Source organism: Pezoporus occidentalis, unplaced genomic scaffold (genome assembly GCF_034315485.1).
Source record: "Pezoporus occidentalis ecotype Australia unplaced genomic scaffold, CSIRO_AGI_Poc_V1 ctg111, whole genome shotgun sequence".
NCBI lineage: Eukaryota > Metazoa > Chordata > Aves > Psittaciformes > Psittacidae > Pezoporus > Pezoporus occidentalis.
The window spans coordinates 1,807,270-1,821,326 of record NW_026912898.1 but is presented as its reverse complement, the minus strand read 5'-3'; the positions used below and the strand labels follow the sequence as shown (position 1 = coordinate 1,821,326).

At 48.4% G+C, this 14,057-nt stretch overlaps 1 protein-coding gene across 4 annotated transcripts in view; it reads right to left on the bottom strand.

Moving 5' to 3' along the window:
• Positions 1–925: 925 nt before the first annotated feature.
• The window catches only part of LOC134170963 (galactosylgalactosylxylosylprotein 3-beta-glucuronosyltransferase 1-like), a 28,805-nt gene continuing 15,673 nt past the window's right edge, over positions 926–14,057 (bottom strand). For 2 of the 4 annotated variants that reach the window (XM_062632787.1, XM_062632814.1), the window contains exons 2-6: positions 10,648–10,796; positions 9,742–10,280; positions 7,820–8,116; positions 7,247–7,354; positions 926–4,219 (exon numbers count right to left, since the gene is read on the bottom strand). In XM_062632787.1, coding sequence (XP_062488771.1) covers positions 7,268–7,354; positions 7,820–8,116; positions 9,742–10,280; positions 10,648–10,759 — 1,035 coding nt within the window. In that variant the 5' untranslated portion in view covers positions 10,760–10,796 and the 3' untranslated portion in view covers positions 926–4,219; positions 7,247–7,267. Of the gene's footprint in view, positions 4,220–7,246; positions 7,355–7,819; positions 8,117–9,741; positions 10,281–10,647; positions 10,797–12,044; positions 12,110–14,057 lie in introns of all 4 variants that reach the window. The other 2 variants (XM_062632806.1, XM_062632796.1) reach the window with 2 other exon arrangements.

Genomic DNA, 14,057 nt, shown 5'->3' with positions numbered 1-14,057 from the left:
TTCTGGGATGTGGATCCCTTCTTGTTATTAATAATACCAAACAGCTGATGTCACATGCCTTGGCCGAATGACAGAGTAAATCAGTGAGAGCATTACAAACAGTAGTAACCTGGGTCTACTAGCTTCTCCCAGGCTTGTGGATTAGCCAACAGCAGGCTGCTGTCAAATAGGTCCATCCATTCTCCTGCAGTCTGGAGAGAGAAGGAAGGACTAGAGTCATTTCCCTACCTTTATCCCATTGCACTGACATCTCTCCAGTGAGAGTTCATGCTTTTTTCCCTGTGGGTTGTAGCTTGCAGGGACTGAAAGAAGTAGGGACTGAAACAGCACGCAGTTGGTAGGAAGGTTAGAGCTTGTAATGCCTTATCCTGGTGGTTGCTGCTCCTGGGTGTCTTCACCTCATCCAGAAGATGCATTGGGCTGTACAGAAGAGGGCCACAAGCCTGAGGGTGCTGAGGTGCTGGCACAGGTTGCCTGGAGAAGCTGTGGCTGCCCCATCCCTGGCAGTGTTCAAGGCCAGGTTGGACACAGGGGCTTGGAGCAAGCTGCTCTAGTGGAAGGTGGCCCCGCCTGTGGCAGGGGGTTGGAACTGGCTCAGGTCCCTTCCAACACAAACCATTCCATAATTCTATGAGTACTGTCACACAGCAAACCTCCACAGAAGTCAGCAGCCTGCTGATTGCCAGCAGCAGCCTTGTTTCTGCGTGACCATGCAATGCAGCTTGCTGTTTCACTAAGGCAGCTTGCAGCACCTTTCCTCCCTCCCTTGTGATGGAGAACTGCCTGTCTGCAGGGTGTTTTGACCACCTCTCACTTCCAAGATGTGGACATTCCTATCTCAGTGGGGACAGTCACCATGCCACCAAAATGACAGCTACAGATGCCATGAGTTTACGCTGCAAGACAAGACAATGGTGCAATATCGTACTATTCACATCATATTTAATAACGCTCTAGTACCATTCAATATAAATAAATAACCATTAAAAAGTACTTTCTTGACATTCTTTTTCCTTCATCAATAGTATTTTCTGCAACAGGAAATGTTAGTAATATTCACTGGTTGGTGAATTGGATGAATCTCAGAGAACATGAATATCAGATACTAATAAGCTAGTAAAAACCAGGTGCTGGGATACCTTCTCTTCTTTAAATGCTTCAGGCTCCAACTGCAGCTTCCATCCTTACTTCCCCTGCAGCCTGGAGCTCTTGACTCTGGCTCTCCCACACAACTCTGCTAACAAACAACCCTCTTAACCTGTGCTATCTGTTACCTACCCTTAGCTGATACAACCTGACCAGCAGCAGTCCTTAGGCTGCTCTACTGGGAAAAGAGTATTTGTGCTGAGCAGGTCCAGATGTCTGCTAGCCTGCAATATCAGCTGTGTCCATACGAGGTCTTGGTCCTGTGACTGATTCTTGATTCACAGAAAGTCTCCTCCACAGGGCCAGGCTGGGGCAAGAATGGAGATGGCACAAGAGGGCTGGTCTTGAGAGCAGCCTCCGAGCAGCACTGAACTGATGGTGTAGTGCCTATCCCTGGAATCCAGGTCCCCATTGGAAAAAAAAAGGAATAATGATTTGACTTTCTTATAGGGATGCAGAGAGAACTTTCTAAAAGCATGTATGTGAGGGTATCCTTCGCAATGAGAACAGATCCTTGCTCCAAACACCCACTGTCAGTGCCAAACCCCTGTGTAGGAGCTGTGCGAGATCAGAGGTCAGGGAATTAATCACCATATCCCCCTCTGTTCATACGGGCAGAAACCCTGCCCATCTCAGAGGAGAAAACGGAGGTCATGAACCAACTCCTTTATTCCCTCGCTCTTGCTCATTCATTCAAATTACAAAGAAGGGGACTTCATCTTGGTTTAATGCTGAGTGAAAGCATCTAGCCCACCTGCCTGGTGGCAAGACGAGTTGGCAAAGCACCGGAGTGCAAGGCCTGCTACCTTCTGTAGAAGACAGGACACAGAGCTCGGACACATGGAAAATGAGAAGTGTTTTGTGGACGCTGGGTTTCCTTCATGCTATCCAGAACCAGTATGCCAGATCCTTTCTCTGTAAGAACCTTTCCAGGGCCCAAAAGAGATACAATTTATGGCCCATTCAGTATTCCTTCATGCTGTGATGGCTGGCAGGGTGGCCTTGTAGTGCTGGGTGTGTTCATTCAGAAAGACCCCAGCCTCAGCCTAACTAAACACAGTCTCCATTTCTCTATTTGCTGCTCTAACCTTGATTTCTCCTGCCTCCTTCTCTGATAGGAGGCATCTCAATCCCTTTGCCCCCTCCTATGCTTTAGCCGGCCTCCTATAGCAGGATGCAGGTTGGCTCATTCCCCATTTGAGGGAACATGGACTGACCCCCTCATTCAGATAGCCTTCAAAAAGCCCCCTTCACGGAGGCTTCCTGAGATCTCATGGGGACTGTGTGCTGAGTGAAGCCCTCCTTTGCACATGTTCTTTACCTTGCTCTGATTGCTCGAGAGCAGTAAGCTTAGTGCCACCCACATCTCCTGCATAAACGAACCGTAATTCCCTTCCTTGCTGTGTTTTTGATGGTTTTGCCAGTTTAAGACACCACTGTGAAGAAACCCCAGGGAGCGCAGAACATAGACATTCATTGGTGAACACCAAGCTCTGCTGCTTTGCGGTGAGGGGGGTAATGTTCTTTCTTCAGGAATGCCTCAGGTGATCTAAGCTAAAACCCAAACCTAAACAAGGAACAGGCAGAGAAGAATTCTGGTATAAATAAATCAACAAATAAATAAGTTTCCTGTCAGCCCAGAATCTCTTGGGCTGGGCATGACTCAATTGCGCATAGCTTTCCCCCTCGATGTGTTTTGGATGCCTAAAGCCTTGTTTCTCATGGCCTGAGTGAAGATGGATGTCAGGATATGCTCAGAGGGGTTTCTGGGTCATTCGAGGATTCTTCCTGGAAAAGTCACAGCGACACCACTCCCCACGCACACACACATGGTACCAACACTTGTGCTTTTCATCCGGTGCATCCTTCTTTCAGTCCTCATTTGCCACCTCCTCCTTTGTGGGCTGCCTTCCACCTGGCTGCCTTCCTGTGTTGTTGAGGGAAAGGGAAACCCTTCCTCATGACACTGTCTCCTCTCTCTTCACAGCAACACACATGCCTTTCAGAGTTCAACTGGAAAACATTGTCACATTTGCTATTTCAGTTGGCATCCATGTGCTCAAGATAAGTTTCCCACTGATGTTGCTCCACATTCCTCTGTGTTCTTACAGGAGATGGGTGCAGGCTGAGAGTTCCTCTTCTCTGAGCATTTCTCACCCACCTCCATCTCACAGAGGAGTCTTCCTCTCTGGAGGCCTAGGAAGCAAGACTGCATACATGATTTGAGGCTACCAAAGGCTTCAAGGCGAGGAGCAACACTTTCAAGTCCACCCATCTTCGCCCCTGCTTTCTGGTCTCTGCAGCGAGACAAGGAGGCATGGTACCTGCTGGGTCTCCCTGAGCAGGAGAGGAACTTCATCCAGGGGGCTCTGGGCCTGGGGATGGGGGACAGCATTTTCTAAACCAACCTTAAGTGAGGGCAGTTCAAGTTCTCAGCTGTGGTGTAGGCACCAGATCCCTTTGGAGGTCCCAAACCCCTTCAGCACTGGTCCTTCTCCAGTACTGAAGGCTGATCTGTGTTGGTATCTATGTGCATCCTTTGGAGGGAGACCCTCTCTCAGGATAGCTTTGTTTTAAAGCTGTTTTGAGAGTGTACCAGCTTCAGGCCAGCAGGTCCACATTTGTGCTTATGAGCTAACTCCTGTCCTTGAACCACCGCAGCTCTGAGCTGCTGCACTGAAGCTCAGGCTTTACAATTTGCCAGAGAGACCTTCAGAGGCACCCATACCCATCCTGGATTTCAGCCTCTATGCTGGCGCAGCTGAGAATGGAGATCACGTGTAATAAATCCTAATGAGTAGTTAAAAACACAGAGCCCACAGGGGAAGGGAAACACTCCTCTCCCAAGTGGGGAACGGGAGCCAGTGCATGAAGTCAAGGGTGAAGAACTTGTAGGATCACAGGGCACCACATCAGCTCTGTCCCTCCTTGTTACCACCTTTCAGGCAGTGGGAGCTGATCGGCGTGGCGAGGTTTGGGGGGGTTTAGCATCCTCCAGCAGTAAAGCAGAGCTGGGCAGAACAGGCCACTGGGGTTGATGACAGACTTTGGGAGTGATCACTGTCCGCTGCCTCTGTCAAAACAAACACAGGGTGAGGTAAGAAGGAGCTAGAGATGTCAATGCTACACCCAGGACAGCAGGGCAGGGGATGCTTTTCCAACACGGCTGTCCCCAGCTCAGGTAGGCACTAGGCAGGCATCAGTAGCCAGGTTCCTCAATCACACCATGCACAGCTTTGGGCTAGGATATGGCTGAAAAGCTGCTTGTTCTGTCCGCATTACAGTCCTAGCTGGAAGATATTTATGGATCAGAAAGAGGTTTTGAAGGGCAGTTTTTCTCCCCATAAACTAATTATTTTAGCCTATCTTAAAAGAAAGAGCAGGAGGATGAGATCTGAGGATCGCTGTACAGTCTGTCTGCGAGCTCTGAAACGCAGATGAACAACTTCCCCTGTTTCCAAATGTCACAAGGCAGCAGGAGTTCTGTGCTAACCTAAGCAAACTCTTCTCTTTTGGGTGCTTGTAAATAGATATTAGCAATAGGAACAGGTAGTTCTTATAGCACCAGTCCTGAGTGACTGTTTTCAGGGCTTTAACAAAGAAAAGTGTAAAGCAAAATTGTTTTCTGTTTCCTGCTCTTAGAAGCCAAACCCTGTGTTTTGAGGGGGTTTCATTGCAGTCGGTAGGGACAGATTCTGGGAGAGCTTTTGGCTGCAATACAGGAAATCCCAAGGATTTTTCCCATCGTCCACATTCCCCTTCCTACTCTGCATGCCGCCATAGTGTTTCTCAGAGATCAGGCTTATAGCCATTTCCCACAACATCTCCACAGTGAAAGCCTTTGTCCAGCTGAAGATGGGCTCAGAGACCACCTTTTTATCCCTCCCGCTCCTCTACTTTGAGCAAAGAGGTTGGGCAAGTAGCTGAGGCTTTCGACCCAATCCCAGCACATCTCAGACTTTCTAGGGAAGAAGGGAAAACCATTGAGTTTAAAACTTATGAGTTTATCTTTTTGTTGTCTCTCATGAAAAGCAAAACCCTGACGTGTGTTATTGCTCCCTCTTTGCACCTCTGCTTTGGTGCACAGTTTTCTCTCACAGCCTTAGCTGGACACTGCTACAGGTGGTGGGAATGGGGGCAAGGAAGACAGTGTGCGATTCAGCTGGAACAAAATACCTACTATTTATGTAGTGCCGTTTGAAGCCTGATCTTCACATGATGAGCAGGTCCCTTGGGGGCTATCCACCAAGATGTGTGCCAAGCAGCCATGCAAGTGGTCCAACTAAACAGAGCACCAAATCCCATACCAAGCACTGTCTGCCTGGCTCACATCTGCAAGTGTTAAAGGGGAAAGAGGCCTCTGGAAGGTCTGGGCTTGACTGGCTTGATCTTATCCTCAGCAAGGACTGATTGCCAGGAGGGAAAGACAGAAATATTCTCCTACTGTGTCTAAGAACAGAACATCCTCAGGGGAGCAATTTTACCTTCTTTTTCTTTCTCAGTGCTGGCTTATCTACATCATGTCTGTCAAGGTTCTGAGGCTCAGCAGCCTTGATAGTAAGGACCTTTAAAGCACTGTAGCCATCAGCAGAGATCTCAATTTAAAACTTTAAAGGGGGGAATCTAATGATTTTGCATGGCTGGGCAGTCAAGTAAATTACCTTGCAGGTATCTCCTGAAATGGATGCCACCTTCCCACTTGGCAGTGATGCAGAAGGGGCTGTGGTCAAATTCACTGCTAATGCAAGTGGAAAGCTCCTTATAAATACACAGAGCTGACCCAGCTGACACTCTGGCTTGAAAGCACCGGATGGCTCTAGATAAAGGTGCGAGTCCTGCTGGTGAATGAGTGGCAGTGCCTTGATCTATCAGACTGGTTGCTTCCCACAACAAATGACATATGGGGAACCATTCCCATAAGATTCCATAGCAGGTGTGTGGCATTTCTCATGGAGGATGGCTGAGTTTGGCTGGGAGAGGATGAGGACAAAAGTGCTGATACATAAATGGCACACATCCACACTTTGCATCTGTAGTGGAGCAGTATACCCCTCTTCTGACAAGTAGGCAAGGCAGGTCTACTCTGCTCATCCTTTACAAAGTCGTACCTCCAGACCAGTTAACTGGAATCTGAGTCCTTAGGAGCTAAGTTTGGGCAATCACAGCTTTAGCCTACAGCATGGTGGGTATGCAAAATGAGCCTGTTACTGCTAGTGGATTTCACAGAAGCACAGGTTAAAAGAGGGGCTTCTGCCCATGCGTAGGTGTCTAGCATCACATATGGGCTGCTGGGTTAGCTGAGATATTAATGGAAAGCTGGCAGATATGGTATAGACTTAGTGCCCTACAGGTAGGCTGCCCCAGGGTCCCCATAGTGGCACCAGGTATCTCTGTTTAGCAACTGTCTGTCCCATCTGCTGCTGGGTGTGTGGGCGCTGGGATTGCTTTGCACTCTTCATATGGCTGTCACTCAGAGATGATGAAGTGATGTGGAAATACTGTATGGAGGTACTAGTAATGCACATAGCAGATCAGCGCAGTGGAATACTCATGACTGCCTGTGTAAAAGCTGTCAGTTTTACTTCCACTGGTAGAGCTCAGCTGAGGTGTATATTGGGGTCAGGGCTGGAAGCAGCCCTGAAGTATCTTCTAAAGTATGAGTAAATCATTCAGCATCCTCTATCCTGCCACAGATACAAGTGACTCCAGAAAGAGCTGGGTACTCCCAAATTGGATACCTTTATTCTTTTGGGACTTCTGGGCTAGGAATCTGCCAAGGGCAGACATTGGGATCAGAGGGCAGAGGAGGTCACAGCTTCTATGAAACCTGTTCTTTATCAATCTCTACTTCTAAGAACATAGCACTGATCTCTGATACATTCCTGCCCTCACCTGTGGTTGCCTTAATCCCCCATCCTGCTGCTGAACCTGACTCAGTGAGTAAAGATGAAAATCTACTTCTTGTGCAACGGGTGGCATGGTAAAGGAGTTACTGGGACATTCATATATATATATAGCCTTGGAGGAAACAATAGTATAAATAAGGAAACAGGTACAGATTATTTACCTTGCCAAAAGCAGTAAAGACAAGAGTACTCACACCCTGGAGCTGGCTCTCTGCTTACACCTCTACTCTGGGGTCTGTAAATCCACGCTTGCCTTCGTTAACCAGAGTGGGCCTCTCAGTTCTTGTGTGCCACACCAACACCTAGAGGGAATCATGCAGAGTTCAGGGGCTCTGGATGCCAAAGAAATGCCAAAAGTAGTGCATCCATCGGGTGAGATCCTCAGAAACCCAGGGCTCACAGCTGTTTGAAGCATCGTTCAAAGGGGCTGAGCCTGGGAGAGACTTCACAGGCACATGAAACAGTGTCAAGGAGGAAGGATGATTCTGGACCAAAACCAGACCAACCTTCTGCCAGTCCTTCTGGATTTTGGAGAAGCAATCTGGGCATGAATTGCACATCTAAGGCTCTTTATTAACACAGAGTGCATGGCACTAACTGTTCCTTAGCGCTCTCAGAGCCCTGCATCTGTGAAGAATTTGTCTGTCTATCTCAGCCCCGCTCAGCATTGCAGCACAGTGGAAGGTGGAGGCATATGGCATGAGGCTGTAAAAGCAGCCAGGACTCAGCAAGGAGAATGTATCTTCAAGGTCTCATGTCCTACTCACCTTTGTGCAGTTGGCTGCTTTGGGCTCCAGCCCATCCATAGTCACTAGATCCTTCAGCAGGCTGGTTTCCTGATAGCCTCCTTTAACTCCCTCCAGCTTGAAACTGGCCTGAGGCTTCTCCAGGATCAGCTTGATGCTGATGGCAAACCCAGCCATGTCAATAGCAAAGGGCCTGTTTGGATCAAAGACGGTTTTCCAGCCGACTACCTTCCCTGCTGGGCTCACTTTGGGGGATTCATATCGCAGCCCCCCAACGAAAGCCACAGGCCAGACTGACACCCTCCTTGTGTAGCGCATCTGTGGGCCAGAAGGAAACAGTGCTATGAGAATTCCACCCTGCTACCTTTGTCCCAGCCCGTAAGTGTGCCACTCTCTGTTGTCATTGGCACCTATCCTCCTCCATTGGCTTCCCACACAACCACACAGCTCTAGGCAGTACAAGCTCTTGTTCACCCGTGCTACAGCTTGAGGAGCTACAGCTTGTAAAGCCACAATGCTGTTTTAGCACTCTCTTCTCTGCACACCAAACTCTCTGCTTTTCCATGCACATAGCAGCAGCCTTCCAGTGAAGGGGGCTACAAGGATGCTGGAGAGGGACTCTTCATCAGGGGCTGTAGTGACAGGACAAGGGGCAATGGGTTCAAACTGAAACAGGGGAAGTTCAGGTTAGATATAAGGAAGTTCTTTACTGTGAGGGTGCTGAGGCGCTGGCACAGGGTGCCCAGAAAAGCTGTGGCTGCCCCGTCCCTGGCAGTGTTCAAGGCCAGGTTGGACACGGGCTTGGAGCAACCTGCTCTGGTGGAAGGTGTCCCTGCCTGTGGCAGGGGGTTGCAACTGGGTGATCTTAAGGTCCCTTCCAACCCAAACCATTCTGTTATTCTATCTTCAGTCCCTCTGAAGGAAAACCTTTGGTTTTCTGATCTCATCTAAACTGTTACCAGTTTTTGGTAAAATGTTATCATTTTTGTGAATGCCAAGTACAGCTTTTAGCTCTGTATGGTCAACTCCACCCACTCCAACTTCACCCTCATGCAAGTAATCTCCCTCCCTGAGAATTGCATCTCTGTACTCATCACAAATTCCCCCCAATCCTTGTTCTTCCATCCATGGCTATTACCTAAAAGTGTAAAGTTTTATTTAAACTATCAGAAAGGACCTAGAAAGAAGTAAGAAAGGATGAGCTTAACAGGAATCAAAACAAAATAGGAAAGCTGGCAATGTGTTGTGATGCAGAACTGTGTTTCAAGTAGTACAGTTTGGCTGAAATTGAGGACAGGGGAGTTTACTTAATATTTGCAAGTTTACACTAGACTTGTGGAGTCTCACAAAAGCCAGGTTTCCAGCAGAACTGTGGGCAAGCTTCTGTGATCCCAGGGGCACAGCCCTGCTGTAGTGCTTGGAACTCAGAGTACAGAAGGGCAGCCAAGGCAAAAAGATGGACTAGAAAGCCTGTCGACTTCCCTAATGTCCCCTACTCATCACACCCCTGCAACAAGGCACATTTATGCCTTGCCAGGAGTTTTTCTTTGGGTTTAGTTAAATCAGGTCAGCTCTCCCTGGGGAGAGATATAACTACTGGGCTATATATCCTCTGGTCCCTGGCAAAAAGGGCTGTACCTGATGCAATGGTGTGGGGGGGGCCTGTACCATGGCAGATCTGCTCTTTGCTCTTTCAGCCCTTAAGAGCATGACTACTGAGTTTGCATATCTATAGCTTTGCATCTGCCCTGTACCCAGCTCCCACTGAGTGCAGGGTGTGTGAGGAGGGCTCTAGGCAGCATGCAGGAGCCCTTATGTCCCAGTTGATGCTAAAAGTCCACATGGTAGTCGTATTTTAAGAGGCCTTTGCAAGTGCTTCTGGCCTTAAGAGGCTTTGCAGCTGTATCCTGCTTTTCTGTCCCATGTAATGTTACGGCTCTTACCTCTTCAAAGAGCTCCAGGCTGTAGGTGTTGTCATCATCAGCAAAATACACTACCCCTTCTGGCGGTGCGGTGTTGCTGAAGCTGTCCCTCAGCCAGTGCAGCCCCAGGTTCCTCTGCAGTGTCCCCCTTGGGGTGTGGGACGGGATCCAGGACAGCCCCAGCTTCAGACTCTTGGGTGTCTCCACATTGAGGTGGGTGAAGTTGAGCCCTGCCTTCTCCAGCAGGTTGGATACCAGGTTGGTCCTGCGGGGCGAGTCCTCCACCACCACCCAGTGCAGGTTCTGCACGTGTAGGAAGGTGTTGGCCAGACGGGTCAGCTCAGCTTTCTGCACTGGCCGGGTGTAGGTAGGGGTGATAACAAAGATGGTTGGCAGGGTGTCTGACCATGGGGGAGGCCTGGAGTACACATAGCTCTGGATAACTCTCGGCGTTGCCCCTGTGCTTTGCTGCTGCCGAATGCATGATGGGAGGCTGCTTTCTCTCAGCGCAGATGTACCATTGAGGAAAGCTTTAGAGGTCACGTTCTCATCTGTCTCTTCTGGGGAAAAAGGAAGGAAGGAAGAAGAAGAAAGGTGTTAGAGAACTAATCACTGCCTCCTCTCCAGGGAGTGCTGGGGACACATCTGTCTGGAGTCAGTGCTCAGCACACAGGATGGTTTGGATTGAAAAGGACCTTAAGATCATCTAGTTCCAACCCACTGCATCAGCATCCTCTCCCCATCCCTTAAGGGGTATGTGTAACTCTTAAGAACAGTTTGAGTGCCTGCTATAGGCAAACCCAAGGGACCCTTCAGACAAGTTTGTCTTCGTTTAACCCATCCCAAGAGTGAGCATCTCCTACCGAGGGTTCACACCAGGAATCATCATGACCACCAGCACGCTGGCAGCAGAACTCTTGCACTTACTTCTCAGCAGGCTGAGGTAGTGGGTGGTTGGGTACTGGTGCCACAAGGTTAGGAGAAGAGCCCATGGCAAGGCAATCAGGATCGTGGTCAGAAGGTTACGTCTCCTCAGCATGCTGCAGAGAGCTTCCAATGCCCAGGCATCTCTCTACCTTTCCGAGCAGAAAGAAAGAGTAAGGCCTCTGAAATACCAGTCACTGCAAACATTAGGACACTGAGTCTAGAGGCCAGACTAATAGGCTGAGCTTGTCTTGCTTGGAGGGAGGCATGGTAAATGTTGGGCTCCAATCCAGCAAAGCATTTGTCTAAGTATAAGTTTACAAGGAGCCCCATTAAGGTTGTGGCCCAAATCGTTATCCAGCTGCCCTGGCCAATTCCTGTGCTATTCAATAGAAGCTTTTATCTATTTATGTTGCTATAAAGAACCTCCCGCTGCTCCATGATGAACCCACTGTCCTTGACTTCGGGTTGTTCATGTTGCTGATTCTGAAACCAGAGTTACTTGCCCCCTCTCTGGCACTAGTGTTAATACCTGAGCTTTGTGGTAACTGTTTAATTTGCTTCTTTTGTAGAATATTTTAAAACTCTGTGCAAGAGTTGTATTCCTGCATATGCAACTGGACAAAACAGAAGACGTCAGCTGTCCTTGAGATAGCCAGCATCTTTTTCACTCCAGCTGCTTTAATTCATCCTCCTTATGCACATGCAGCGAGGCAATCAGGGATGTATGCTATCACCTACGAAGCTTGTCACGAAATCCCTGCCTCTGTCATTCCACAGTGCTGAAAGTGTAATTGTTCCACATCCTTATTTGCTGTGTTTGGCCATTGCAGCATTTAGTATAAATCACAGCCTTCAGAATACTTTAATTGCTTTGTTAGCACTTATGTAATGTACATGATCACGAGAGCTGAGGAATCACAACAGTTAACATTTGTTTTCAAAACTCCTTCTATAAAGCAAGAGGAACTAAAAGGAAATAAAGAGGGATAAAGGACAAAAGTATCAGGAATAATCAACAACAAGGGGTGGCTTATTTACAGATGGTCCAGGCTATAGCAGTAATTTTGGTTTTCACAAATGGGCTTGCCTAGTGCATGTGCTGCCTTTTGTATGGCTCTGGCACAGTCAGGAACATTTTCCTCCAACTTCTAGCTTCTGCTTTGGTCCCTCTCTGGATATGATATTGTTATTACACACCAGCAACAAAAGCAGTGCTCCAGAAGGAGGGATCCACATCTGCTGTCCATGGAAAGACTGAAGGGTACAGAGCAAAGTTACTCTTTAGTATCTTAGGACTTTCTGCTGCCACTCCAAGCAGGCTGCCTGGTGTTTGATAGCTGCATTTTAACCCTCTCTCCCTTCCGGTAACATCTGTATTCTGTCTCCTCTGGGATTACCTTTCTGATGACAAGTACTTCTCCCAGAGGACTTCCTTGCTACCACAGCGATGCTCATTAGGAGCCTAAAGGGAGCCTAAAACTTCCATTAGCCTCCTGCGGAGAGATTTCTGTTGGGAAACACACCCCCTGGGAACTGAAGAGCTGATGAACAGCCCCACCAGGCCCTCTTGCTCTCCTAGGCTGAAGGCAGTCTGAGGGAAGAGAGCGATGTGGCGTCACACTGATGCAAAGGATGGAAAGAAGGCTCAAACTGGTTGGCTCTAAATTCCTAGGTGTATTGAAGGCCAGTCACCTAAAACCGAGGTCCTCAAAGGGACATAGGCACATTTCGTGCAAATGAAACTCCTTGCCCAGGATTTGAGCCCAGTGGCTCCTCATTGATTCAAAGAGGAAGGATTGCCTTGCTTCAGCCTTAGAGAAGTGAGAAGAAACATGATGATTAGTCCAAAAGGACTCTACTTTGCAGAGACACACGGTATTCCTGGAAGATCATAGAATCATAGGATCATAGCATAGTTAGGGTTGGAAAGGACCTTGAGATCATCTAGTTCCAACCCCCTGCCATGGGCAGGGACACCTCCCACTAAACCATGACACCCAAGGCTCTGTCCAACCTGTCCTTGAACACTGCCAGGGGTGGAGCATTCACAACTTTCCTAGGCAACCCATTCCAGTGCCTCACCACCCTCACAGTAAAGAATACCAAGGGATGCTGTTCAAAATTCATCCTCTGGGACCTTCGTAGTACTTGTCATTAATTTTTAACTTGACATTTAGTGTCCTGAAAGAAACAAGGATTATGTGATCGCAGGGCTCATCAGTGCCCTATCAGCAATGACTGACAAACGCATTTCAGCCCAATCTTGCATGTCTCAGCAAGTCTTCTGGCAGGCAAGTAGATACTCATAGGCTCTATTAAGAAAACTGCTGCACCATGAGCATATTCCTTGTTAGACACCAGCAATACCACACTGGAGCAATTCCTCACTGTAACCTGCCTCCACTGCTCCTCAAACCAACCATTCATGGTGATAATCTCTATTGCTTCCTACCTTCTCGCTCAGGAAAAACCATGCTGCCATTCCTCTATTTTCAAGCTATGGAAAACTGATGAAGAAGTAGGCCAAGGAGCCTGTGTAGTCAGAGGCACACAGGAATGCTTTGGTGATGCTGCAGGACCCTTGTGCAGCAAACATGCTGGCTCTGCATAACCTCATTGCTTTCTGATGACTGGGTCCAGGGCAGGTACAAGAGCTTCCTTCAAGTGTTAGTGCTGAAGGCATAGGTCTTTGGTAAGCTACAGATCTTTCCCTCCAGGAGATGCCTTCCTTTACCAGCACAAAGCAAAGCTTCTCATCACTCGGGGCCATGAGAACAGACAGAGCCACCAAAGAAATCCAAGGAGAGCTCTGCACTGCTTTGTAACAGCGGCAGAAGCTTAGGTCCACCCAGGCTCTGGCTCGGAGTCATCACAGCTCCTTGCTTCCTCTAGTATGTTTGCAATTACAAATATCCCTGCATTAAAGTCATTCCCTTTAATAAAAGGCCTTAATTACACAGGCACAGTTTCTATGCAGCAGGCCTGCAGAGGTTGTTTGTGGAAGGAAGGAGGAGGTGGCAGAGAGGTGGCAGTGCTGTTACCAGGAGAGCGCAGAGGAGAGTGGATCAGTTAGAAGAGCTTTAACCAATTCTCTTTCTAGTTCTTTTTCCTCCTCCTCCCAGCCAGCCCTGTTCATGCTTTCTGAACACTGCAAACAAGCGGAGATGCTGTCTGTGTGTGCAACTCCTCTGGTGCTCCTCTATATCTCTTCTCTATTGCTTTCCCAAAGCATGCGATGCTAAAGCAGTTAAACCCTGCATAAAGCACCAGGCCACTTGTGAACCTAACAGAGGAGCTGACTTGAACACTGCTTTCAGAAAGTCTGTCTTGGGATACCTCATTTTCTCTTTCAAAGCATCACCTTCTCCCTGCCACTGCTGCCCTCTGCATCCATCATGCATGTGCTCTTC